Below are 27,747 nucleotides of genomic sequence, written 5' to 3' on the forward strand. Positions count from 1 at the left end.
GGGAAACTCAACCACAACGGAGCCCGAGTTTTTTAACTGTCAAATCTCTAAACTGTATTACCAGACAAAGAGTCCAAAATTAGAGGACGGCTGACGAAAATCAACATCCTCAATAGTTAATTGTGATCTTCTTACAACCAATTATCTAAGATAATTAGATAAGTCTAAGCGCGTTATTTTCTTTCTAACATGTCGAAAATAATTTGTTAAAAATTGTCAAGAAGAAATAGTGCATTTGAATAGAAAAATGCTCTTGACATTTGGCAGTAAAATCCAGTAAAGTCCATTTTTCGGTAAAAAAAAATGGACAAAAGAAATCTCCAAGACACTGTCCTCCATAAATGATTTAAAAGCTTGGATTATTAGAAAGGCTGTGTGGCAGTTCTGCCTGCCACACACCAGCCAAATTGTGTTTTTCAGGCACTCCCACACAGAGACACAGGCAGAGATAGTGATGATTACAAACACACCAGTTTATTGGAGAGAGTGGCAAGATGGAACAAGCCGGGAGCAGATGGATACATGTCATTGACAGAGGCTCTCCCACGTATGTGTGTGGGGATGGGTGATTTACCTGTTGCTAGTTGATTGCTCTGAGGAGCCACAGGCGTACAGCCACTTCTGATCCCAGGCCCAATTACTGAGACCCAAGACAAGTGTGGCTGCTAAAACCACACCACACCACCACCGCACCACCCTCACACCACGGCTGTACAATAATTAAAAACATTTTTTTTACTAACCTACAAAGGAGAGTGCCTTCTATTTTCCCTGTTTCCCCTCAATACATGCACACCTCCGTGTGTTCAGACGTCGATGCCTTGTTCCTCCATCGAGGCCCATTTTTGGAGTACGTGGTACATTTACGGCATTGGAAACCACAACAGTATATTAAGATGCCCATTTTTTACTTTTGTTTTAATTTACCCACCTATTTTATTTTATATACAGCGAGTGATCTCCAAGAACAACGGTAAGTTTGTAAATATATGTACTGTACAAAGGCTGTATCTGTATAATGTAGGGTAACAAGATCAAGTTCAATCTTACAGAATAAATAAACATTTCCTAATTTCATGTCCGTACCGCAGGGCTTTCAGGACCTGAACTTCACGTTGTTCCAGAAGATGGGCGCCAACGTGACAGGCTTCCAGTTGGTCAACAACTCCGACACAGAGGTGCAGACGCTCAGCCAGGATTTTCTGGACTTTGACAGCAAAGACCTCAAACTGAGCCGCAGGAAGCTGAAGGTGAGGAGGAAAACATATGTATACACACTCAATTTGATATCCCCACCAATCAAAAAATTGTCATGTTTTGGGGTTTTTCCTCAGTATTTCAAAGTTGATATGTGCCTTCATCTGGCAAAGCCAAAAAGACTTTTCTGGGTTCCTGTGCAGGAAATAGAATTTACTACCACCTGTAAACTGAGCAACCCGTGCAAATATTCTATTCTATTCTATTCTATTCTATCTATTCTATTCATTCTATCTGTTCTGTACTACACCTAATTAGGTTCTGTTCTATTCTGCTCTATATTTTGTTACATTCCATTCTAATGTGTTCACACGATTATTCTCCTTGGCGTGCCTCTCTCTGATTGGTCAGTACACAGGAGCTCTGACCTATGACGGTATCAGCATCATGGCGACAGCATTCCAAAACCTCCGGAAACAGCGTATCGATATTTCTCGCCGCGGAAACGCAGGGGAGTGCCTGGCCAACCCCCCCGCACCCTGGGGCCAAGGCATCGACATACAGAGAGCTCTGCAACAGGTGGCGCGCACACTGGAACATGCTGCATAACACACACGTTACATAACACAGCAGTGCACACACACACACACACACACACACACACACACACCCACAATATCACACACAACTGGTTAACCAGATGATCTATAGATACACTAAAACACACGCTCACACACTCTCACACAGATTTTCATATAGTGACATGCATACACACCCTTTAACATAAGTTTTTGTGTGTTTTGTGTTTTCATGCATATGTGTGTGTGTGTGTGCGTGTGCGTGTGTGTGTGTGTGTGTGTGTGTGCGTGCGTGCGTGCGTGCGTGCGTGCGTGCATGCGTGCGTGTTCCAGGTGCGCCTGGAAGGTCTGACCGGTCACATCCAGTTTGACGAGCGAGGTCATCGCACCAACTTCACCCTCACTGTGATGGAGCTCAGCCACACCGGACCCATGAAGGTCGAGCACTACTTTCCACTGTGCACAATACATTTTAGATAGATAGATGCTGAACTGTGTGTTGCAACCTCACTGAGAAGCAGGAAATCAGAAGAAGAAAATAGATAGAGGAACTGCTTGATCATTTGAATTTGAAATTCTAATGTAAGTATTAATCAAAAAAACAACAATTGAATTAAAAGAAAGCAGGGATACAGAAAAGCTCTATGAGGAAATATTGTCAAGAAATTCAAAACATCAATTATTTTGTAAAGTACAGTACAGTAGTACAGTAGTTTTTTCTCAAATTATCTGTGATTATATTAGATAGATGCTTATTTCGATAGATCGATTTACAGATAGATAGTCCAAGGCAAACAAGCTCTAGGTATTTGGCGTAATTAATATTGAATGTGACAGCTTGTATTTCACCAAAAGAAATACCTGTGACAGAATTTATTATTTTTCGCAACTCAGAGCCAACTGACTCTCGTTCATCGTTCAGGAAGTCTATAAGTCTGCTATTCTGGCTGGAACTGATGAAGTGGATGAATTTGTGCAGCATTCCAATTTTGATCTTGCAACACAGGAGCTGGTTTCTGAATTTAATTGAGGTAGCTTAATCGAATTAGAAACATGTTCAAGCGTGTATGGCAAGCGTGTGTATATTGTATGTAATAGTGTTATAATAATTCCCCCATGTACATAAGCATGGGATGAGTAGCAGATGGATGCAGGTGGAGCTCGGGTGGAGGTGGGATAGGAATAGTGCAACGGTAGCAATGTGTCATGGAGGTGAGATATTGTGAGCGATTTTAACATATCTAGATTTCAAGAACACGCTTGGTTGACGTTCCACCTATGAGCAGCTGCTGAGTAACGTACACATGGAGGTTGTAGCTCTGGGTGGATGCAGGGGTTTGTGTACTTCTAACCTGTCACAGGTAATTGGCCTAATATAGCACCATATAGCTTCATACAGCTCCATAGCCTAATACAGCTTCATACTGTACAGACCTCCCAGAGAACTGAACTGAACTGCTGCAGAAGCGTTTCCCGACTGATTCAGATGTGTGGTGTCATCTGAACAGGTGGGTTACTGGAACGAGATGGAGCGCTACGTCAACACTGCAATCTATATTCCTGTGGTGGAGGAGTTCTACGGTCTGCAGAATAAAACCTACATTGTTACAACTATACTGGTAGGACCAATACAATACAGTACAACACAACACAAGGCAGCTGTTTTCACATCTATAGTTTTCACCAAAACTGTTGTAAGGATTATTTTGAGAAATATTTGATAATTATTTTGAGAATTGTTTGGAGTTGTTCAAGAATAATAATTCAAGACCAATAATTTAAGAGAAACAATGATTGAAAATCATTAGCTGAGGAATGATCACTATCCTTCAAGGTCTAAACATATGATAATATAATATTTATTTATTTTATTGAAGTCATTGTTTTTTATTAGTAATAATAAAACAATTGTATTGCCTTTTATTAATGTAAAGCACAACAGAGATTATTATTATTATTATTATTATTATTATTATTATTATTATTATTATTATTATTATCCTGTTTCACATCACTATTTGTATTTTGTAGTCTGAAAACTCATTAAAGGTGCAGTGTGTATAATTTACGGAACGGACTTGGCAGAAATGTAATCTAATGTTCATTAGTATGTTTTTATTAGTGTATAATCCGATGAAAATAATAATCATGTTCTTGTTACCTTATAATGAGCTGTGTTCATCAACATAGGGAGCCGGTACGCTTTCTAGAGGCCGCCATTTTACACGCCATGTTTCTACAGTAGCCCAGAATGGACAAACTAAACACTGGCCTTTCGTGTTTTTTGCGAGTTTCATGGCCACCGTCTTTTCCACGGAGGCCCCCATGTTTCACCGCCATGGGGAGGGGTATTCAGTTGGTTGCGATCTGCAACCTCACCACTAGACGCCACTGAATTCTACAGACTGCAGCTTTAACGTAAGATAAGATAAGATAAGATAAGATAAAAATACTTAATTAATCCCCAAAGGGAAATTCCAGTGTTGCAGCAGCAATGACACAAAACACATATAATTTACAAAAACACTCACAATTTGGTAGTTTGTTTTTGAATTTTTACTTATAGTTCTTATTTATATATGCATATATATATATATATATATATATACACACACACACATAAATACATATATTTACATATACACTACTCACAAAAAGTTAGGGATATTCGGCTTTCGGGTGAAATTTCAGGATGAACCTAAAATGCACTATAAGCTTTACAGGTGAACTTAATTTGACCTTCTCTAAACTTTTGAATGCACATGTCCAACTGTTTCAGTACTTTTTGCACAACTTGCTGTTCTCTAACAAGGAGCTGAACAGCAAAATTCACAACAGGTGTTTGATCCATGAATCGACCAATACATTTCCTGGTTTAATTAGAATCGGTATTTAAACAGTCCTCTTCATCATGCCGTTCACATTTTGACATCAAGACGACACCTAACAACTGATCAACAGTACCTCGCCATTGCGAGGCTTCAAAAGGGATGTTCTCAGAGGGAAGTGGCCACTGAGCTTAGAGTGTCACAGAGTGTCATCAGCAGGTTGCAACAGAGATACAGAGAGACTGGAAGAGTCACAGAAAGGCATAGAAGTGGACGTCCTTTGGCCACATCCCACACTGATGACCGCTTTATTATGAACAGTGCCCTGTGGAACCGGATGATGATGCCACTTAACTCCAGGCACATTTAAGGGAGGTGAGAGGTACCCAAGTGCCACGTCAGACCATTCAAAACCGCTTACATCAGCGTGGTCTACGTGCTAGACGACCTGCAAGGGTACCTGACCACACCACCAGGCACAGGCATCATCGTCTTGCACGGGACAGGGAGCATTTATGCTGGACGAGGGACCAATGGGCCTCAGTGCTGTTCTCTGAGGAAAGTCGATTCATGTTGAGCAGAAATGATGGTCGCCAACGATGTTGGACACGTCAAGGAGAGAGCTATGCATCAGCCACTGTTGTCACCAGACGAGCCTTTGGTGGTGGTGGTGTTACAGTGTGGGCAGCTGTGTCTAGTCAATACAGAACTGCCCTACACTTTATGAATGGTACAGTGACAAGCCCATACTACCTGAATAACATCATTAATCCAGTCATTGTGCCCCTGCATGAACAACACAGGCCTCATTTCATCTTCATGGACGACAACGCTCCAGCTCATCGAGGTGGCATCATTAGGGAACGGCTGCTGGAGGCTGGGGTACCTCAAATGGAGTGGCCTGCACTTTCTCCAGACCCGAATCCCATAGAAAACCTATGGGATCAGCTGAGTCGCCGTGTAGAGGCTCGTAACTCTGTACCTCAGAACCTCAATGACCTGAGGGCTGCCCTTCAAGAAGTGTGGGGTGCCATGCCTCAGCAGACAATAAGTCGACTTGTGAACAGCATGAGACGTTGTTGTCAAGCTGTAATTGTTGCTCAAGGGCACAGGACAAGTTATTGAGACATTGACATTTGTTGTGGTGTACCCACCACTGTTGTTGGCTTTTGTTTCAATAATTTTTTTACATTTTCCATAAATTTCACCCGAAAGCCAAATATCCCTAACTTTTTGTGAGTAGTGTGTATATAGATATATATATGTATATATATATATATATATATATATATACAGTATATACACACATACATACATGCATACACATATATACATATGCACACCCATATATATATGCATATATATACACATATACTGTATATATACACACACATACACATACACACATATATACAATTTATATATACAGTATATACACATACATACATACATACATATATGCATACATATATGCATACACATATACACATATACTGTATATATATATATATATATATATATGCACATATATATGCATACATACATGTATATATATACAGATACACACATATATATATATTCATATGTGTATATACATATAAAATAACAACTATACTATATAGAAATTAAATATAATAAATATGATTTAACCTAGTGCAAGGTAAAGCTTAAAAGTAGAAGTTAAATGTGATGTAAAAATGTGCCTTGTGCGTTATCATTCAGAGGAGGAGTTTCCTCTCCTGGCACAGAGTGGAGTCATTGTAGGTGGCTATTGCGGTGGGCAGGAATGACCTCCTGTAACGGTCCTTATTGCAGCGGAGCTGAAGTAGCCTGTTGTCCATTATGCTGAGCAGCATGTGCAACATCCTTTTCTCCACAACCAGCTCTAGGGGCTCCAGAGCAGTCCCAGCACAGAGCCAGCCTTCCTTATCAGTTTGTTCAGTTTCTTGGAGTCGCTTGCTCTAATGCTGCTGCCCAAACAGATGACTGCAAAGAAAATTCTACTATGGACGTGAGCTTCCTCAAGAATTCGAGTCTGCTCTGTCCCTTCCTGTAGACAGCCTCAGTGTTGCATTTCCAGCCCAGTCTGTTGTCCAGGTGCCTGTAACCCTCCACTACCTCCACTTTTTCTCCCAGGATAGAAATAGTGTTTGGCTTTGTCCTGTTCCTCCTGAAATCCACAACCATCTCCTTCATCTTGGTCGCATTTAAGAGGAGGTGGTCGTTCCACACCATGCCACAGAGTGGTCCACCAGTTCCCTGTACTCAGTCACCTGTCCACCAGTGATACACCCCTACTGCACAGTCATCCAAAAAATTCTGCAGATGACAGGACTCCGATATGTATTCGAAGTCTGGGGTAAACACAGTGAAGAGGAAAGGTGCACCGCAGGTGGTTGCCTACAATGTTCCTGTTCCTGCTAACCAGCCGCTCAGACACACATTCCCTCAGCCGCACAAACTGTGGTGTGTCTGTCATTTAGTCAATAATCCAGGAGGTTGTGGAGGCGTTCACCTGCATCTCTTGGAGCTTTTCTCGCAGCAGTGCAGGCTGGATCGTGTTGAAAGCACCGGAGAAATCAAAAAACATGATCCTCCTAGTGCTGCTTATGTTCTTTAGGTGAGAGTGGGCTCGCTGAAGAAGGTAGATGATGCCGTCTTCAACTCCAACCTTAGGGCGGTAGGCAAACTGCAGTGGATCCAGAGAGGTGCTCACCTGAGGTGTGAGATGGGCCAATATCAGTCTCTCCATGACTTTCATGATGTGTGATGTCAAGGCAACCGGTCTTTAGTCATTGAGGGCAGATGGAGAAGACTTCTTAGGCTTCTTAGGTACCGGAACAAGGCAGGATGTCTTCAACAGCACTGGAACCTTCTCCTGGCTCAGGCTGAGGTTAAAGAGGTGCTGTAGAATCTCACATAGCTGGTCCACGCAGGCCTTCAGGACCCTGGGGCTGATAATATCCGGACCCGCAGCCTTGTTTCTGGTGCAGTCTCTCCAGCTACCTCTTCACCTGACTACAGGTAACAGACTGGTGGGTGGTAGAGGGGGGCTCTTTGGAGCTGTATGCATCTCTCAAATTTGCATTGAGTTTTATTTTCTTTGGGGCAGTTGACAAAATGCTGAAAAGTTGGAAGTGTAGCAGAGAGAGAAGTGTAGTTAAAGTCTCCAGAAATTGCTATGAATGCATTTGGGTGTTTTGTTTGTAGTCTGGCAGTGACTGAGCAGATGACAGATCACACGCTGCGTCAGCAACAGCTGATGGTCGGATGTAAACAGCAAAAATGATGCCGCGTGTGAACTCCCTCGGCAGTCAATATGAACGAAAACCCACGGCCAACAGTTCGATGTCTGGGCTACAGAAACACTCCTTCACAGTAATATGTCTGGAATTACACCATCCGTTGTTCACAAACACAGCGATCCCTCCTCCTTTCTTCTTACCAAGCTACTGCAACAGGATGCCACTAGCGCGGCGCCAACTTGCATCTTGTAAGTGTCTTAGAAAAAAAAGAAAACCATTATACAACCTCTCGTTCTTTCTCAAACTAAATGAATCTGACCTCCAACATGCATGACAAGATGATTCTCACATCATGCTCATAGTAAATGACACATCTCTCTCCCTCCCTCTGTCTCTCTCTCCCTGCAGGAGGCTCCCTATGTGATGCTGAAGAAGAACCACGAACAGTTGGTGGGGAACGACAGGTACGAGGGCTACTGCGTGGAGCTGGCCACCGAGATCGCCAAGCACGTGGGCTTCAGCTACCGGCTGGAGCTGGTGGGGGACGGCAAATACGGCTCCAGGGACCCCGAAACCAAGATGTGGAATGGCATGGTGGGAGAACTGGTCTACGGGGTAAGTCCGTAATACAATAAATAAAAGGCTTCATCTGCATGGACTGTACCCATCCCCTCACCTCACAGTTCAAGCTTTCACCCCCTGGTCCTGGTTTAAGTTCCTGTTTGGCCACAGAAAAAAAAAAAAAAAAGTACTGGAACTCCTTCATGTTTTCTGTGAAAATGTCCTCAAAGGCTGATGATGGACAAAGGTAAAGAAAGCTAATTCCACTCACCCAGAACACAGATTTTCTTGTGAATATTCTATGACCCAAACTAGAGATAATATTTAGAAGATTGAGCCTGTTAAAACACCCTTGACCAATGAAAACCAATGGAAAATATAGGGTATAGTATCTAGTGGATCTCCATGAAATATGGAGAATACATTGATACATTCATGATGAACCCACTTTCCCTTTTGCTCATTCACTTAAAATTAGGAAGGTACAATTATGGTTAAATTAAGAGCTGAAACGTAAACTTTAGGGCTGCTCCTGAAAGTCGACGAGTCAAATCATCAGTCAGAAACCCGTCAGTCGACTGAGATTCTTTAAGTCCAGCAGTCTTTTTTTTGTTTGTTTATTTTTTTTGTCAGTCAGTGTGCATTACAATAACAGGATAAAACAGATAGACGCTTACAAAAGGCACAGGGATAACAATGTGTCAATGGGGAATTATAAATAAGAGGAATCATAAATATATATTTAATGTGTGTGATTCAAACACACGCTCATCGCGCATCCCGATCACCGTGCCCCATTCCTCCAAATAAAACTAATAAAAACAGTGTAGGGACCGCGCACGCAGGAACGGGGCACAACTCGTACACTCGTACACCACATTATTTTCTGCACATTACGCATGGAGAGGGGGTGATCGGTGAGAGAGTGATGGAGAAAGTGTCCCCATTACACACGCTTTCGTTCCATACCATTCCACACACACTTGTTTCGTTCCATAAGCAGACGTAAAATAAAATAAACTACATCTAAAATAAAAACACACTTTTTTGGAACAGCCGAATTCGATTCGACTGACAAAATTCTGTGTCGCGTACAGCCCTAGTAAACATCTGTAGCTCTTGGCTCACTGGTGTAAGGAGCAAAGGAAAAAGGAGAAGGACATTTGCTTTTGACCTCACTTAATACTTATGACTGCCGGCTATTGAATGTAATTTCTCTTTCAAGTTCTTTGGGGGAAACAAGATTCATCAGAATAGTCTTGCCACATGCAAAGGCATAAATAACTCCATAACTCCACAGCGTGAGCGTACACGTCTCTGTCTGTGGACACGAGGCTGTTGTGTGTTGTGCTACGGTTCTTCCCACGGGTCTTTTTTGTTGCGAGTGTTGAAAATAGACTTGCGTTTCTAGAAAGTCTCATTATGATTCAACTACAGATCTCACTAGTTAACGGAGGACAGACCCCCAGATTCCTCAAGAGAGAGGGGAGGATGTGTGGGAGAGAGATGGATAGAGAGGCAGAAATGCAGATGAACATGAGACGAGGAAATGAGGCGAGGGAGAGTGTGTGTAAAACATAAACAAGGAGAGAGAGAGAGAGATGATCACACAGTGTTATCTGCTGGGACATGTGAGTAGAGCACGCACAAGTATATGCTAATGTGTTTTACACGCAAGGGAGGACGGGTGTTGGTTTGAAAGCTTGGAAGAGTCGAGCACCTGGGTAATGTCGTGATATCGCACATGGCTCTGGCACCGTGTATTTCCTGGGTTACATCACAGTCTCTCACAAGTCAAGTCATGTTTGTTCGCACAGCCCTTTCTCATAGTTGCAGTCTCAAAGGATTTGCCATCCCACATTCAAAGGATAATTTGATGACGCCCCCTAATCCTAAACTGTGAGCGAAGAAAATAAAACACTCCTGTTTACCACAGATGCACTGAGATATTTGACTGGAAAGTGGCATTCTCTGGGTGTCTTGGAAAAGGTTTTCGAAAGGCACAGGTCTTTAAAATACACACTTTAAAACCACTGCAGGTGTGATGTGTGAACCACTGCATGTTCAGGTCTTTCCAGTGTTTATTTAATTGTATTTGTGTGCACACTTGCACAATTCCTACTTTTGTCAGACTGTGAATTGTTGATACAGAGTTTTATTGTTTATCATTCATTTTTATTGTGTTGTATTGTCATTGTATTGTATATTGACATTTTTTTTCTATTTTCTAAGTAAGATTTTCATTTGTTGTATGTTTTTGATATATAAGTTTATTGCATATTGCCAATTAAATATTTATTGTTATTGTTATTAATTTACTCTATCTATCTATCTATCTATCTATCTATCTATCTATCTATCTATCTATCTATCTATCTATCTATCTATCTATCTATCTATCTATCTATCTATCAATATCTGGTATCTCTTCTGTCTTGTGTATCTCCACTCTCTTTCTCTCTCCCTCTCCCTTTCTGCAGAAGGCTGATGTGGCTGTGGCCCCTCTGACCATCACCCTGGTGCGGGAGGAAGTTATTGATTTCACCAAACCCTTCATGTCACTGGGCATCTCCATTATGATCAAGAAGCCCACCAAGTCCAAGCCGGGGGTCTTCTCCTTCCTTGACCCATTGGCCTACGAGATCTGGATGTGCATCGTCTTTGCCTACATCGGAGTCAGCGTGGTGCTCTTTCTGGTCAGGCCCAGGGGAGGGAAACTTTAAGTGTGTGCGTGTGTGTGTGTGTGTGTGTGTGTGTGTGTGTGTGTGTGTGTGTGTGTGTGTGTGTGTGTGTGTGTGTGTGTGTGTGTGTGTGTGTGTGTGTGTGTGTGTGTGTGTGTTCGGTTAGAATTTTAAAGGTTCATGGTGAAATAAGACAGGAGGCTCAGGCTCATCAGTACTGTATATAGATTTGTCTGATATTTATATTAACATTTTGTTATTTAGCATTGACTTTGTCATCCTGGCACTATTTGAATGTTATTTGAGCATACTATGGTTTTGGGCATTCTAAAAATGAATTTGCTATGCTAAATAGTATGCTCAATTATGGACATGCAAACAATTGGTATATTGGCTGTAAAACTGAGAAGGTACACAACTGAGCTGACATTAGTCCAATAATATTGCCAATCACACTATCAAGAAAAAACGCACGGGAAAGATAAGATAATTAAATGCATGCAATAAATCTTAATTATGGGATATCTGAGAAACCAAGAATTGAATTTCTGTCAGACAACTCGACGGCACCACACGCTTGCACGCCCTCATAAGTTGGCCTATTTAAGCAGCCGACTCCTCCAGCCGAACTGCTTCGCTGCCTGATTTTCTGCCTGCTTCAAGTCAAGTTTATTTGTATAGCCGCCTTTCACACTCGCAGTCTCAAAGCCCCCTAATCCTAAACTCTGAGCTAAAAATGTAGGATAAGAATTTGAGTATTATTTGCTTGGGGTTGAGGGATTGTTTTAGTGTAGCACCACACCCTAAAGGCTTTTTTGTGGCGTTGCGTATCCAACTCCACGCCAACCATGTTTTCAATACCTAAACCTTAACAATTTCCATTTCCTGTAGGTGTACTATCCAGTACTCCAACCCTCAGAAATAATATAGATAAAGAATAAGGAAATAAAGAGTCTTACCATCTCAATAATAGATCACCACTCCCACCCCTGTCCGTTGAATAGGTCAGTCGTTTCAGTCCCTACGAGTGGCAGGGAGACGATTCTGATGATGAAGATGAGCTGCCGGCCTCCCGACGAGCTCAGACCTCTTCCTCCGACCCAGGACACTTCCAAGGTACGGAACAGCTTTTCATTGTTTTAACGCCAGGTCTTTACCAAAGGCCAAAGAGTCCCTTACATTTACTGTGCTTGCTTAACATGTAAATAAATATACACATACGGTACATTCCATTTCCAGTACACTGGAAGTCTTATTAGGTTATTTAGGCTATTTGCATAAAGGGATGTTTTGAGCAAGCTTAGTTTCATAACATTGTCAACAGAAATTTTGGAAAGGCTAGAGCCAAGTGGGTGTGATGTTGCTTGTTTTGTCTATAATAGTGCTCATTATAGATGGATGAGGGAGAAGATTAGCTCAGTAGTTTTAGTATTACAACGCATCTCAGGAAACCGAACAATCAGAGTACTTTTACTTCTCTGCTCTCAATACCTCATAATTTCCAAGTTCATTTTCCACGAGGGTGACTGAACAGTATTGCTATGTGCTGGTGTTTCCTGAGCCTGCCTGGTTGCTATATACCTTGTATCGATGCCGCCGCCTGCCTCACCCCTGTTGTCCTGCCCTCGTAGGAGCTCAGAACCCCACCCATAAACAGCAGAAGGAGAAGGACACTCCGGAGCACACTAATGAGTTTGGGATCTTCAACTCGCTCTGGTTCTCCTTGGGGGCCTTCATGCAACAGGGCTGCGACATCTCCCCAAGGTACAAAACACTCGGAAGGGGTAGAAAATGGAAGGGCAGATCAGAATAGGCCAGTGTGTTTATATAAGCTTGACTGTGAACCTTCCGGCGAACAGCTTATCCCACATCTATATACACTGGAAACAGTGCTTGGCACTCATGCCGGGCTTGGCACTCACACCGGGCAGGGCGCCTGGTCAGCTGCGGTGGGGCGAGCCCCCCCCCCCTTGTGCGGGGCGTGGGTGGGTGTGGGGGTCTTGCCGGCCCACCCGAGCCGGCTGGGGTGTCAGTCTGTCACCGTGGGGCCGTGATCCGGGCCCGCGGTCCGTGCCTTGCGCCCGTGGCCTGGGTTCTGTGCCGGCGGCTGCGTCTTGTGCCTGCACCCGGGGGCTGGTTGTATGTGTGCGCCCCTGGGGCGCAGGGCCTCCTCGTGCTCCCTGGGACTTGGTCATGCTCCTCAGGCTGGGCGCGGGAGTTGCTCCACGGCCCTCTGGCTTCTCTGGGGTCCCGGGGGTCTTCCGTGGCCGCAGGCGGGATCTCCTGCAGCCGGGGGTTGTCCGCGGGGCTGTGGAGTTCGGGGGGCTTCGGGGCCCCTTGCGCTGCTTGGAGGCGCCGCAACATAATACCGACCTTCTACACCAGTACCACTGGGGATAAGTCATGTACAGTACACTCACCGGTGGATATCTTACACACACACAAGCACGCACGCACGCACACACACACACTTGCACACATGCACCCCTGCTTGGAGTGCACCCCAGCAACCGTGCTTTCCTCTCCTTTCCTCCCTTATTTACTGCCATAACTTTGACAGGAAGAGGCCACGTGACCAGTTGTAGTTCCAGTTTTCCCGAACCTAATTCAGTTTTTCAATACATGTGGTCATTCAATGTTTATGTTTTTGTGTAAATGTTGTTTGTTTCTATGTTTATTTGTCTCACCATGGTGATTCTCCCCCTCTTGGAGTAGTGATCAGTTGTTTATAGATCCAAACATGATAAATAGTTCTCCAAAGAGGGGGGTTGGTGGTGGCTCTCCATAACCAAAAACTGTGCTCTTGTCATTCTACAGGTCGTCCACAAGACAGAGTTATTGCAGCAGTTCTTGATCATTTAAGAAATAATAAAGAGTTGCATTGTAGGTTGAGAACTTGAACTCCTCTTGCAGACCAACTCTGTCCTAGATGCAAATGGCATACAAATACCCTGTGTTGTATGCCCAGCATGCTGACAGCACAGGTTAAAAAAATAATAAAAAAAACACTGGAAACAGCGGTTGACTTAAGGTTAGAGGAGTTTGGGATGCTGAGATAATTGCTATTTTGAGTCTTCAGTAGAGGTCTTCTACTGAGGTCTTCTAACCTATGTCCACATTTCTTTCTGGCCAATTGGGTGACGGAGAGTGACAGAGAAAGTTTCCCATTACACGTGGTACTTGTTTTGTTCCATGAGCAAACAGAGTAAAATAAAATAACCTCCATCTAAAATAAAAACACACTGTTCTGGCGCACCAATCGCGCCAAGTTGGTACCATCAGAGTGTGGGTGCCCCATAGGCACTGCCAGAAGAATTCTGATGGAATAGTACCGACAGAGAGTTACCAGCTGTGTTCTGGTGGCTTAACCAGATAGGAACATGTACCATATAGGTGAAACCCCTGCAGTGACCTGGGTTTGAATTCAGCCAGTGATGATCACTCCCTGATGATTTACTTTTTTTGATTTACCCCCTCGAGATGGCGCCTTAGGTGGCTGCCTACTGTATGTCGCCTATAGGGAGCACCGCCCCTGATGATTAGCCTATCAGATAACAAACGGGGAAAAAACAAAAACTAAGTACAGTGGAGACATTGACAGGTTAGAAAACCAGCATTTTAGGAGCAATTTTAATCATGGGATGTGTTCGGATCCAGAAAATACCTAAACTGACCCAAGAGACCCGACTCGGATCCATTCTCCTTTTGGACATCCTTTGGATTGGCTCTGTAGTATTTGAGAGGAAAAAAAGGGTCTGGGTATTTTTGTGGAAAAAGATGGTCAGTTTCAATCTGATCTCAGGAAGAAGTTTCCGTGCTCAATAGGATTTTGGGACCTATGAAGCCTTCCAGTCTACAGTGTGACTGTAAATATCAGAAAAAAACTCTCCCCTCAATATTCAACAAAGGTGCTCAATCCCCAACATTTGCAGTGAGGTCAGTGGGTTTAACGGTATAGTTTCTACGAAAATTTGTCCAAAAAAAGAGCAGTAGTCCAATAGCGGGTGCTATTGCTTGTTGTGACGGTTTGTCTGTTTGGCTGTTTTGCTGTTGTTGAGCTACACCGTGTCATTTGACAGTCACTGGACTAGATCAAAGTTTTACTCTCCGAGTCTGTGTCACCCCGAGCGTTTTCCTGTCGGGGATTACAGCTCCCACCTCCTGTCAAGGACACACAAGCATCACTTTGACAGAAAGAAACATTTAATTCATGTGTATGCACTGTGTGTGTGTGTGTGTGTGTGTGTGTGTGTGTGTGTGTGTGTGTGTGTGTGTGTGTGTGTGTGTGTGTGTGTGTGTGTGTGTGTGTGTGTGTGTGTGTGTGTGTGTGTGTGTGTGTGTGTGTGCAGGTATGAAGAGTGTGTGTGTGTGCATCTAAGTGACTAAGAGAGAGGGAGAGATAGAGACCTTATAGGTAGATAGGAACGTGGCTACTGATTTGTGTGTTTGTGTGAAAGAGTGTAAGTAAGTGTATTTGTGTGTTTCCCCTAGCAGCTGTTTCTGACATTTCTGAGCCAGATTGCAGAAATGAGAGTGACTCACGGATGGAGAGAATTTCAACAATACTCCCTGCTGTCTGCTGCTCTATCTATCTATCTATTTATCTATCTATCTATCTATCTATCTATCTATCTATCTATCTATCTGGTCTTTCCTATGTTTTTCATTTGTTGTTCTCCAAGTAATTAAACTACAGCCTAATTAAATTGCAACCTGTTTGTGTTTGTGTGTATGTATATACATATACAGCACATTGTGTGAAAGGGAAGTAAGTAAGGGAAATAAGCACTGATTTAATTATTTTTGCTACAGCAGAAAATGTGAACATTTTTATGTGGCTCTCTTCTTCTTTTTCTTCTCATTATTTCATCAATATGTCTGTTGTCCAGTCCCACCCTTATCTCCCCCTGCCACAACGCAGCTGCTGCCTTATCCCCCCCCCCCCCCCCCCAACCCTGTCTCTAACACCCTCCTTCTGCTTATCTCTTGACATTCTTCCACACTTGTATTTAAGTATGTGTGCATGGACATGCCAGTTTGTGCATCAGTTTGTGGTTGTTTCTTCATTTATGTAACTTTATTTTCTAAAATGTTGCACATTTATTCATGTTGCAATGGATATCAGTTTAATTGTAGTCTCTTTAACTCGTTTAGGAGCTTGAAAACCTTCCAGGCATGTTTTAATACGCTTGGCTGTTTGGACTTAGACAGTAAGGTATTGGTGCTAACTACGGAAAATATAATTTAATTCTAAGCAACAGTGTGGAGCAGAGCCACCAGGCATCAAATCTAAGGTTCTCCTCTACAACTTTTACCTACAACTTTGAAACTAAAAAAAAAAACTAAAACCAAAACCCTTTGCATTACAAGAAGATTAATGTCACCGCAAACTTTGTGCTACTGTCAACAGAGCAGAATCAATCCAGTTCTGCAGGACACATCTGGACTGTTCCACTGACCTTTCAACTTTTTCTAACCTTCTCTGGTCTGGAACATAGGAATAGACTGCAGCCTCAAGTTTGGGTTTATGCTCACTGAGACAGGTGTTTCTAAAGCGGCGGAGACTTGGTGCGTATTTGGGGCGAATGAAACCCCAGCATAGTCATAGGAAACAAGAAACCTTTTTGTGTTCTCCCTCTGCCCAAGGTCCATGGGTCTCTTAACTAACTGAACTGGATCAGATATCCTAACATTCATATCAACCCAGCCATGCTATATTTACAGTAAATTATAGAATTTTTAAAAATCACACAGGTGAATGAAAAGGTGAAAGGTGAAAAGGATCTTTAAAGGGCATTCTGGTGTGATGCTGGATAGAAATGAACAGCTTTTGTATTGTCTTTATTTCTGCCAGCAGCTTTTTATTTAATAGAAGACAAACTTTAACACACTCACACAATCGATACTGTATGTCTGTGTATTTGCAGGGACAAACACACATTAAGAATAACACACACACACACTCGCTGGCTGTCAGAGGCTGTCCAGTCGACGCTGTGAAGCCTGAGGCTCTTTCTTATTTTGGACCTCGAGTGTGTGGGAGGGTAAAATTAGCAGGAATGTTGTTTGTCCTTGGGTGTGAATTTTGTAACATTAAGTGTCGTTTTGCAATGTTTGTGGTTCACCTGACTTTTTCATTTATTTATCGATCTGCATGTGTGTGTGCATGTGTATGTGTGTGGGTGCGTGCGTGGGTGCGTGTGTGGGTGTGTGTGTGTGTGTGTGTGTGTGTATGCGTGTGTGTGTGTGTGTGTGTCTGTTCAGCAATCTACAGAAGTGATTAAGGTAGTGCATTAGTCAAATGAACCCTGAAATAATGGAAATATTGGCATTTGTGTCTGTTTATTAAGAATTTATTTCTATTTGTGTTTCTGGTTCTGTGTGTGTGTGTGTGTGTGTGTGTGTGTGTGTGTGTGTGTGTGTGTGTGTGTGTGTTTGTGAAGTGACCAGCCAATGTTTCACTTGGCTGCCCCAGGGTGCCTGTCTCCTCAATTCAATGCACCTCAACAAACAGATTCACACGCACGCACACACGCACAGTTCAAATAATTTTCACAGGGCTGACAGGGCTGAGAGGTGAGTGTTGAAGCTGGTTTTATATTCAAAATGCCGTGCTCTGTATGTGACAAATAAACCTCTTGAATCTTGAATCTTGAGAGATTTAACACATGATGGGATGATAGCAGACTAAAACTGTCAAGTCTGTCAAGATAGATAGATAGATAGATAGAGTAGATAGATAGATAGATAGATAGATAGATAGATAGATAGAGTAGATAGATAGATAGATAGATAGATAGATAGATAGATAGATATATAGATAGATAGATAGATAGATAGATAGAAAGGTACTTTATTCATCCTGAAGTGAAATTGCAATTGTCTCAGCAGCTCACTTCAAAACAGTAGGCAAATTAATAATAAAACAAGACAATAAAATTATAAAAAACAAAATGTCAGTATATAGAACAATTGGAAAATATACAAAAAACCTAACAGTTAACTGTACACAATAAGAAGTGGCAATATACACTAAACCTAATGATAAACAACGGATGTAACATTCTTCACATGGCTTGTGTCTTTAAACTTGCCAAAAGGACCACACTATCGGAGTGTGGTCTGATAGCCATAGACTATCCTATATGGCTCAAATATATTTGGCATATTTTAAAATGCTTCAACCCTGAAGAAACCAACATATTTCACATACAGCAAAGACCAACTAGTATTTGATATGGCCCCATCTTAAACTAAACTCGATTGATTAAGCACCAGAATGTCAAAATATTACCCTTCATACCGCTTCGATGCAAAAGCAGCCTTTAGGGATTATCCTATACAGTAGAACCGGTTTTTATTAATTCACATCAGCAGAAGTTATTGTTTGTGCTGAGGTCCTATATGATCCTGCAAAGAGACATTGGGGTTGTTTCGCAGACACAGATTAGGCCAAATTTTAGACTAAATCACACTTTTAATCTGGACTAACTGAAATGGCCTTTCTCAGTCACGGTTCAAAATAGTCTCAGACTTGGCCTAGTCTTGGTTTTAAAAATATAATTTTACGAAGGAAAATTAGCGCTTATCTAGTTCTATGTGAAGGCTTCAATAGAACCTGGCCAGAGGCAGGTTTATTTTTGGATTAATGGATGTGGGCCTCCAGGTTGACCTTGACAGTAGAGATAAAGGAATTATCTGGACTACGACCAGCACCAAGACCAGACAGAAGGAGCTGATAAGTCCTTAACTACCTTAGTCTAGGACTTCCTAGTCTAGAACTAATTCATCTTATCAGCAACGTATCATAAAGACATTTTACAATTCTGGATTAATTTCAATTGGATTAGTCCTGATTTAGATTACACCCTGTCTGTGAAACCGCCCCAAATCACCTAATGTTCAAATTAAAGCAGAAAATAAATTGACAATCATCATCTTAAAATTATCATTATTAACAATATACCATCTGTTATTTTTTGCAATCCCTTTTTGCAATCCTAGTTCCATGTGCAACAATAACAAGGAATCACTGGGGTAAAATATCGGCATCAAATTATGGTGATAGAGGCAGACAAAGACACACAGGCAGACGCATGCACACATACACACACACACACACACACACACACACACACACACACACACACACACGCACATGCACACACACAGACTGAGACGTGAACAGTGCAGCCCAGTGGCAATGCTAGTTTTGCTTGTATAGAGGTGACCCTGCCACCCTGAGTGTGGGGACATGTTTAACAGACTGACACACAGACACACACACACCTACGCACACACACACACTCACACACACACAGCACGCACGCATGCACACACACACACACACATACACACAGACACACAAACACATACACACACACACACACACACACACACACACACACACACACACACACACACAGACACACACACACACACACACACACACACACACACAAATACCTAAAGGGTGTGTGTGATATTCAGCTGGTCTGATCTGGGAAACACAGACAGACTGAGACAGAAATCTGTGTGTGAATGTGTGTGTGTGTGTGTGTGTGTGTGTGTGTGTGTGTGTGTGTGTGTGTGTGTGTGTGTGTGTGTGTGTGTGTGTGTGTGTGTGTGTGTGTGTGTGTGTGTGTGTGTGTGTGTGTGTGTGTTTGTGTGTGTGTGTGTGTTTTTGTTTGTGTGTGTGTGTGTATCGCATGAGCGTCAGTGTGTATTACTGTTTGTGTTTGTGTGCTCATGTATCTCTGCTTTGTGTGTGAAAGTGTGTGTGTGCGTTTGCTTTGTGTGTGTTTTTGTGTCGATGTGTATTGTTCTAACCTTCTGTGCTGATACGGAGGCAACAGGGAGGAGACACGATGACAAAAGTGAAACAATTCTCAACAATTTTGGCATCAAATTGCCCACCAAAGGGAAATGAAAATGGCCTACCACACATTAAAATGACATTGAAAAAACACCAGGGAGATATAACACAAAGGACAATATTGTACTGTACTTATTTCCTCCATGAGATTAGGTCGTGAAATGAATGATGTTCCATTTTTAAGCAAAAGTCAGTCTTACATGGAAAAAGAAAATCAAGCGTCATTCTTGTATGGCTTCACTTGCAGACCCTTCTCCTCCACCCAGAACTGTCTATTGCCCTTTCTATCTATGTCAAATACATTAAAATGGAATGTGCACAAGTACAATAGAAAAAGAGACGGAGACAGAGCGAGGGAGAGAGAGGGAGGGAGAGAGAGAGGAAGAGAAGATAACAGTCTACTCCTTCCTTAATCTGCTCAACAACAAACAAATAAAGTTTGAGTCAGCGCTATTTTTACACTGTTTTGTGCAACAATTTCTATTGCTTTACAGAGGTGTGTGTGTGTGTGTGTGTGTGTGTGTGTGTGTGTGTGTGTGTGTGTTTTGCGAGGGGGGTGAGTTTCTGTCTCTTTTCCTCCCAGGAGACCCTCAACCGGGCCAAGTAACACTAAATACTTATTTTGTCTGAGATAGAACATTGTATTCTTGTTGCCAAAGTTGAACATAATTTCTCCTCACTCCCCAATCTTCTGATGTTTCGGAACACTTTTGCTTTGTGTACATTTTTGTCCGTAGGATCATCCAAATAAGAATCTCAAATCCCTCATTCTGGTAAATTCTGGACCGCTCTTACCTCTCTTACCTCCACTCCTCTTCTCCTCTTTCCTGCTGTCTTCTATCCTCTCCCCTCTCCTGCCTTCTTCTTTGTTTACTGGCTGGTGATAAGGGGAAAGGTTCAGATTCTGAATACTAATGGAATATGAGAATAACAGCACACAACACTGTCTCTGTCGACGCCTGAACTCTGTTGCTCTGTGTGGCTCTGATCTCCTCTTGTTGATGCTTTGGGTGGTAGCGTTTTTCTGGTTTAGTGTGTGTGTGTGTGTGTGTGTGTGTGTGTGTGTGTGTGTGTGTGTGTGTGTGTGTGTGTGTGTGTGCTTTTATGCTTTTATTAAAAAAAATATATATTTTTTAAATAAATGGCTATAACATGTAGAATGTCTATGTAATGATTGATTGAATGAATTAAGGTTCAATAATCTCTCTCTTTCGAACTCCCCCAGGTCCCTCTCGGGTCGTATTGTCGGAGGGGTCTGGTGGTTCTTCACACTCATCATCATCTCCTCCTACACGGCCAACTTGGCAGCCTTCCTCACCGTGGAGAGGATGGTGTCGCCCATTGAGAGCGCTGAGGATCTGGCCAAGCAGACGGAGATCGCCTACGGCACTTTGGACGGAGGCTCCACAAAAGAGTTCTTTAGGGTGAACGAGAGAGAGAGAGAGAGAGAGAGAGAGAGAGAGAGAGAGAGAGAGAGAGAGCGAGAGAGAGAGAGAGAGAGAGAGAGAGAGAGAGAGAGAGAGAGTACACGTCTTCAAAATTACACATTGTACTGTTCCTTTCATCCTGTAGGGGTGTTGTAATACAATCTATACTGATAATCATGTGTCAATATCAAATTAAAGTCTACATATACTGTATATAGACCCTGACATGAAATATTAGCAACAACAATTTATTTATTTAACATTAATAAAACTCGACTATTTATGTTTTTATATATAAAACCGAGCCAAAACATATGATCACGTAGGAGACCAGCGGTCCCCAAACTGGGATCCAAGCTGTCCTAAGGGTCAGTGAAGGAGTTGCAGCCATATAAAAACATTTAAAAATATATATTTTTTGCAGGTTTAATAGCAAGACTTAAGTTAAATGTTAAACCATACAGCAGTAAAGAGTGTCTGAGTGAAGTGAGTGTTTGTTGTGAAGAGGGCACACACAGAACAGTATAGTATAAAATGTCTTTAGTATAGTTATATACTATACTATACTATATATGTATATATATATATATATATATATATATATATATATATATATAGACATACAGTGGTACTTTGACTTACGAGTTTAATTCGTGCCGTGACAGAGCTCGAATTCAATCCGCTCGTATAGCAAATCAATTTTCCCCATTGAAATTAATTGAAATGCCATTCATCTGTTCCAGCCCCCAAAAAAAAACACCCCAATTTTTTTTTGTTACGTTTTTTTAAATAAGAAAAATGTATTTATATATAACAAATATTGTACAAAAACCCAATAAAACACAATAAAAGCGAATGTGTAGATAATTTTTGCCTTCTCGCAGATGACAACAGCAGATTCTCCATCTTTTCACGGACAGTGGTCCACAGCTAAGACATTATTTAAACGCCCTTGGCTGGGGTAATACCCTTTATCGTCTACTTCTGCTTCAGTATGGTACATATCGTAGTAGTACTACGCTCGTACTGCCTCGCCAATTCCATCACACGCACACCTCACTCACCTCACTTTCTATTATTTTGCGCTTTAAGTCAATGGACATCATCCGCTTCATCTTCTCAGCACTTACTTTTCCACGCTCAGGTAACCACGTGAAGTGAAGGAGTGAGACACAGGATGCTGGCCGCATTTGCTCGCCACTCCAACTAGCGGCGGCACCTGAAGCTCGCTCCTCGTAACTCACATTTTTGCTCGTGAATCAATACAAAAAATCGATGGAACGACAGCTGGTAACTTGGAAAACTCGTATGTTAGTGCGCTTGTAACTCAAGGTACCACTGTCTATATTTATATATATATATATATACTGTATATATACTGTATATATACTGTATAGTATAGTTCAAAATATGGCCACTTTGTTCTTCAAGCTTTCAACTGTCCCTCCTTTTCCCGTTCTTGCAGCGCTCCAAGATAGCGGTGTTCGAGAAGATGTGGTCCTACATGCGGAGTGCGGACCCGACAGTGTTCGTAAAGAACACCAACGAGGGCGTGATCCGTGTGAGGAAGTCCAAGGGCAAGTACGCCTACCTGCTGGAGTCCACTATGAATGAGTACATCGAGCAGCGCAAGCCCTGCGACACCATGAAGGTGGGAGGAAATCTGGACTCCAAGGGCTACGGAGTAGCCACCCCCAAAGGATCCCCACTCAGGTAGACACACAGCTTTCCTGGAGGGAAGGGGGTAGCGGCCTTGGGAGGGGTGAAAAGGTTAATTATTATGAGGATAATTAACTTCATGTTTAATCAAATATCCACTTATACAAAATATATGAATAAATATTTCTATTGTATTTTCTATTTCACTCTTAGTTTCCTAATCACGTTTCCAGCCTAAAATGAGCTCCTGGCATACATGCCCCACATCACGTATATCAATGGAGTACAAATAAATTGTGCAAACTAAGTTTACAGCAAACCAGGTCGACCATTCATTTCCAGCGTTTATTGTCTATTCACATAAGGGCATAAAGGTACACAACTAATGAAAAAAATAATAATAATGAAAATAAATGATGAAAATAAATGTAAATATGATATTATATAATACATTTAAATATTTAAATATTAATTAAAATAATAAATTGTATTATTTTAAACATAAACTATAATCCTATTTAGATGTATTTAATATGTTAAATAAACATATTTCATGAAATCTAACTAGTCATGTCAAATTAGTGATTAAAATATTTATTAAAGGCCTCTACTTTAAAAATAAAAAAAACGGCCTCCCTTGCCATTCTCAGTGCCCCACAGTTTGAGTACCACTGATGTATATGAATAGGAATAGTGAGAAACAAACTGAAATGTTGTAATTGTTTGTAGATATTGTCACACATATTGATTAAGTAAACATTTTTTACCCCAGAACCCTCTCCCTCTTAATTAACAGTCCTTATTCACTTTTCATTAAGTCACTAAATAAGCTGTAACCTGCCATGCCCCAACCAGGAAAATAACCAAAAAACATCTGTGTGTTATTTGTGTTTTATCTCTTGGCGTGTTCCTCCTACTTTTCAGCAGCCGTTGCTTTAAGATTGCAATCTATTGCAAAATTGAAATAATGAATTGATGAAACAAACGCTAGGTTAGTTTCCTGTTCCCGGTATATGAGGCTTGCTTCTAATTAATAATATGATTCATTATAAACTCATTCATCCATTCATCCATCTTCTAATTTGCTTTACTGTTCATTAGAGGTAATCCATTTACTGTGTGAACTTGTGCTGGGAGGCGAATACATTAATTGTCTGCACAACAATCCCATCACGTCCTGTTTATTAAGTTGGTGATTTGCAGTTCTAAGTATTCAAGTCAAATCATTTAAATGCGAGATGGCGAATGAAGAGTAAAGACTTTAACATCTTATTTAAAAAAGAAACAGTACAAAGTTTAACGAACAGTGCTAACAAGTTCCTATTCCGATGCGATGTGAAGGAGAACCAGTACAATAGCAACCCCACATGAAAATCAACAGGTTTTATTTTCTTGGATTACAAAGACGATAGAAATGCATAATTATAAAAAAGTGGAACCAAACTCCTGTATCTGCCAAAAAACACAGTAGTACTCTTGTGATTTTATATTATAATGTTGTATTTATTATGCAGTGTTCCAACCTATTGTTTACTCCCAAAATGTTAATAAGATAATATGGCACCTGATTGGTTGTGCATTTTAAACATATATTAATAACCATAAATCACATTGTATATTATTATTATTATTATTATTATTATTATTATTATTATTATTATTATTATTATAATTATTATTACAGTGGTACTTTGACTTACGAGTTTAATTCATTCGGTGACAGAGCCCGTAATGCAATCTGCTCGTATAGCCGATCAATTTTCCCCATTTAAATTAATTGAAATGCCATTATTCCGTTCTAGCCCCCAAAAAACCACCCCAATTTTTTTTGTTACGTAGTTTTAAATAAGAAAAATGTATTTCTAAATAACAAATATTGTATAAAACATATTAAAACATAATAAAAGAGAATGTAAAGAAATAAACTGGTTTTATAAAGTGTATTTACCTTGGAGATCAGACGACTTGGACTAACGGAAGATGGTGGCGGAGCTGGAGGGTGGAGGAGATAGGCTGAGGAGGTTGGAGGAGTTCATTTTGTGCCTTTTCGGTCGCTTCTATTGTTGCGACACTTTATTGCTAAACTTAATTGCTACCATTTATTTATTTATTTTCACTTCACTTTCCCTTAACTCAAAAAAATTCACACGCACACCTCGCTCATGTTTTTCGATGATTTCATGCTTCAATTCAATCTACATCATCCGCTTCTTCTTCTCAGCACTTACTTTCTTAGGACCCATGGTTAGAACTTTTTTTTTTTGGGCAAAATAACTGCATTAAAAGCACTAAACGCAAGCACAAAAGAGATGCTTCCACGGTCAGGTAACCACATTGAAGTGAACGAGTGAGACGCAGGATGCTGGCCGGATTCGCTCGCCACGCCCACTAGCGGCTGCACCTGAAGCTCACTCCTCGTAACTCACATTTTTGCTCGCAAATCAATACAAAAAATCAAAGGAACGACGGCTCGTAACTCGGAAAAGTCGTATGTTAGTGCACTCGTACATCAAGGTACTACTGGATTACTATTATTATTGTTATTATTATTGTGAGACGGTACATTCCAAATGTAGTTAATTATTGTGATGCACTCTTTTGATAATTGGATGCAAATCTTTAAAAAGATTTGAAAAATGAAAATCTTAATATCGAAAATACATTACAAATGATCATACATATCATACATGATATGAGCATACGTAAATACTTTTAACCTGAGGAGTTTTGTTAGTTTCACTGTCGATGAAATAACACATTTTCAAACAGGTCTTTGAATGAACACAGATGTAGGTTGTTGCTCACAAAAAAAAATAAATAAATAAATAAAATATATATATATATATATATATATATATATATTCTATCAGTGTAAACTAAATTATGTCAGACTGAAAAGTGGTTCCTTTCGTTCCGGCTCTACCGGCAAATCACACAATAATGTAAATCATACAAATAATCAATGATTTAGTAGTATTTTTACTGTAATGATCAGACGAAACGGGACAAAGGAGCATTGGATGTGTTTCAGCTGCAAATGGTTGCCTTGATATTTGTTCAGAGCAGCCGGTTCATTCTGAATTTCTCTCACATGCGTCTCATTTGCAGCGCATCATGACTTCAGGGAGGGGCGAGGTCCGTTTTCTCACCTCAGCCGATATCATATAACACGGACACTTTCAGCCCAAATGGAATAGATTCACAGGACACTCTTCATCTAATATTATTTATATTAACATTTATATTAACTTCATTTAATATTATTATCTATGATTAAACATATACTAATAGCAATATACTATACTATAGTGTTCACTATAACAAAAAATTGGCGTTTCCTGAAAAGCAATGTTAAATTAAACATAATTCTTATCATATATATTATTATATCGAGGGAGGTTTATGCTTAAATAAGTAGTTTTACAGTTAACACAGCCGCATTGTGAACACATTGGTAGCTGCTCGGTATTGGCAGTAGAAGAAACAGTCTTTATTTGTCACACAACACACGCATGCTTTGGATGGTGAAATGGTTCCTCTGCATTTAACCCATCCTGGCTTGTCCTTCCTCCGGGGCCACAGCCAGGAGCAGTGGGCAGCATACGTAGATGCGCCCGGGGACCAGGTGATAGGTGTCCATCGCTGGTCAGACAATGATGGTTGCATGTTTTTGAGGGGGGTCCTTACTGATGTGGAGGAAACCCCCATGTGAGCACGGGGAGAACATGCAAACTCCACACAGAAAGACTCCTGTTTGGGAGATAACCCGCCGGAGCACGGTGCCAACAGCGCCCCAGGCAGGAATCAAACCCAGGACTTTCTTGCTGTGAGGCAGCAGTGCAATGCACTGCGCCACCGTGCCACACAGTATTGGCGGTATTGGCGGTATTGGTGTGAATCCTTATTCGAATCTTTAAATCCTTTATTTATTATAATCCTTATTGTACATACTGACCTTATAACCTTATGGAAGAATATCCATAAAATTTCCATCAAATAGAGAACAAAGTGTGACTTTTTATTATAAAAAAAGAGAAAAAATTCTATCTATCGATCTATCTGTCTGTCTGTCTGTCTGTCTGTCTGTCTGTCTATTTTTTCTTACAGTAAGTCTATCCTTACATCTGGTTATATTGGTAAATGCATCCAAACACTCAGTGAAGTAAAATTTGAATTTGCTCAAAACCCAAATCCATCAACACATTGTTTCTCAAGCATATTGGAAAAGTCTGGGTGTGAATTGAATTTTGAAAGTGATCAGAGCAGAGTGGGAGAAGGCATTACCCTCATTTTTAAGCGCATATTTTGTATTTGATGGATGTAAGTGTCTAAGGTGCTGAAGGGAAGAAAATAAATAAATCCTTGTACAGTTGATTCCAGACAATCTAATGCTGATATGATTAAGCTCAGGAACATCTAGCCATAATCTGGTTACTTCCAGGTGTGAAAGGGGTCTGTCTGTCTGTCTGCCTGTCTGTCTGTCTATCTGTCTGCCTGTCTATCTGTCTGAATATCTGCTTGTCCGTCTGGCTTTCTATCTGTCTGTCTATATGCCTATCTGCCTGCCTGTCTGTCTGTCTGTCTGTCTGTCTGTCTGTCTGTCTGTCTGCCTGTTTTTGCACTATTCCCTCTATCTTCATCTCCCTCCATCCAGTTTTTCTGGACAAGTGACAGTCGATAAAAATTTGGGAATGTT

At 41.2% G+C, this 27,747-nt stretch overlaps 1 protein-coding gene across 1 annotated transcript in view; it reads left to right on the forward strand.

Annotated features, from left to right (window-relative positions):
* LOC307240409 (glutamate receptor 1-like) overlaps nt 1–27,747 on the forward strand; it is a gene marked incomplete at both ends in the record, with an annotated part of 86,608 nt that overhangs the window by 43,265 nt on the left and 15,596 nt on the right. The window contains 10 exons of the mRNA XM_080014193.1: nt 1,092–1,250; nt 1,609–1,776; nt 2,109–2,213; nt 3,284–3,394; nt 8,257–8,463; nt 10,890–11,105; nt 12,095–12,206; nt 12,722–12,854; nt 21,191–21,389; nt 22,858–23,105. Of these exons, the coding sequence (XP_079870319.1) occupies nt 1,092–1,250; nt 1,609–1,776; nt 2,109–2,213; nt 3,284–3,394; nt 8,257–8,463; nt 10,890–11,105; nt 12,095–12,206; nt 12,722–12,854; nt 21,191–21,389; nt 22,858–23,105 (1,658 nt within the window). The remainder of the gene's footprint in view (nt 1–1,091; nt 1,251–1,608; nt 1,777–2,108; nt 2,214–3,283; nt 3,395–8,256; nt 8,464–10,889; nt 11,106–12,094; nt 12,207–12,721; nt 12,855–21,190; nt 21,390–22,857; nt 23,106–27,747) is intronic.

The sequence above is a fragment of the Zeus faber genome (assembly GCF_960531495.2).
Source record: "Zeus faber genome assembly, chromosome: 14".
Lineage (NCBI taxonomy): Eukaryota > Metazoa > Chordata > Actinopteri > Zeiformes > Zeidae > Zeus > Zeus faber.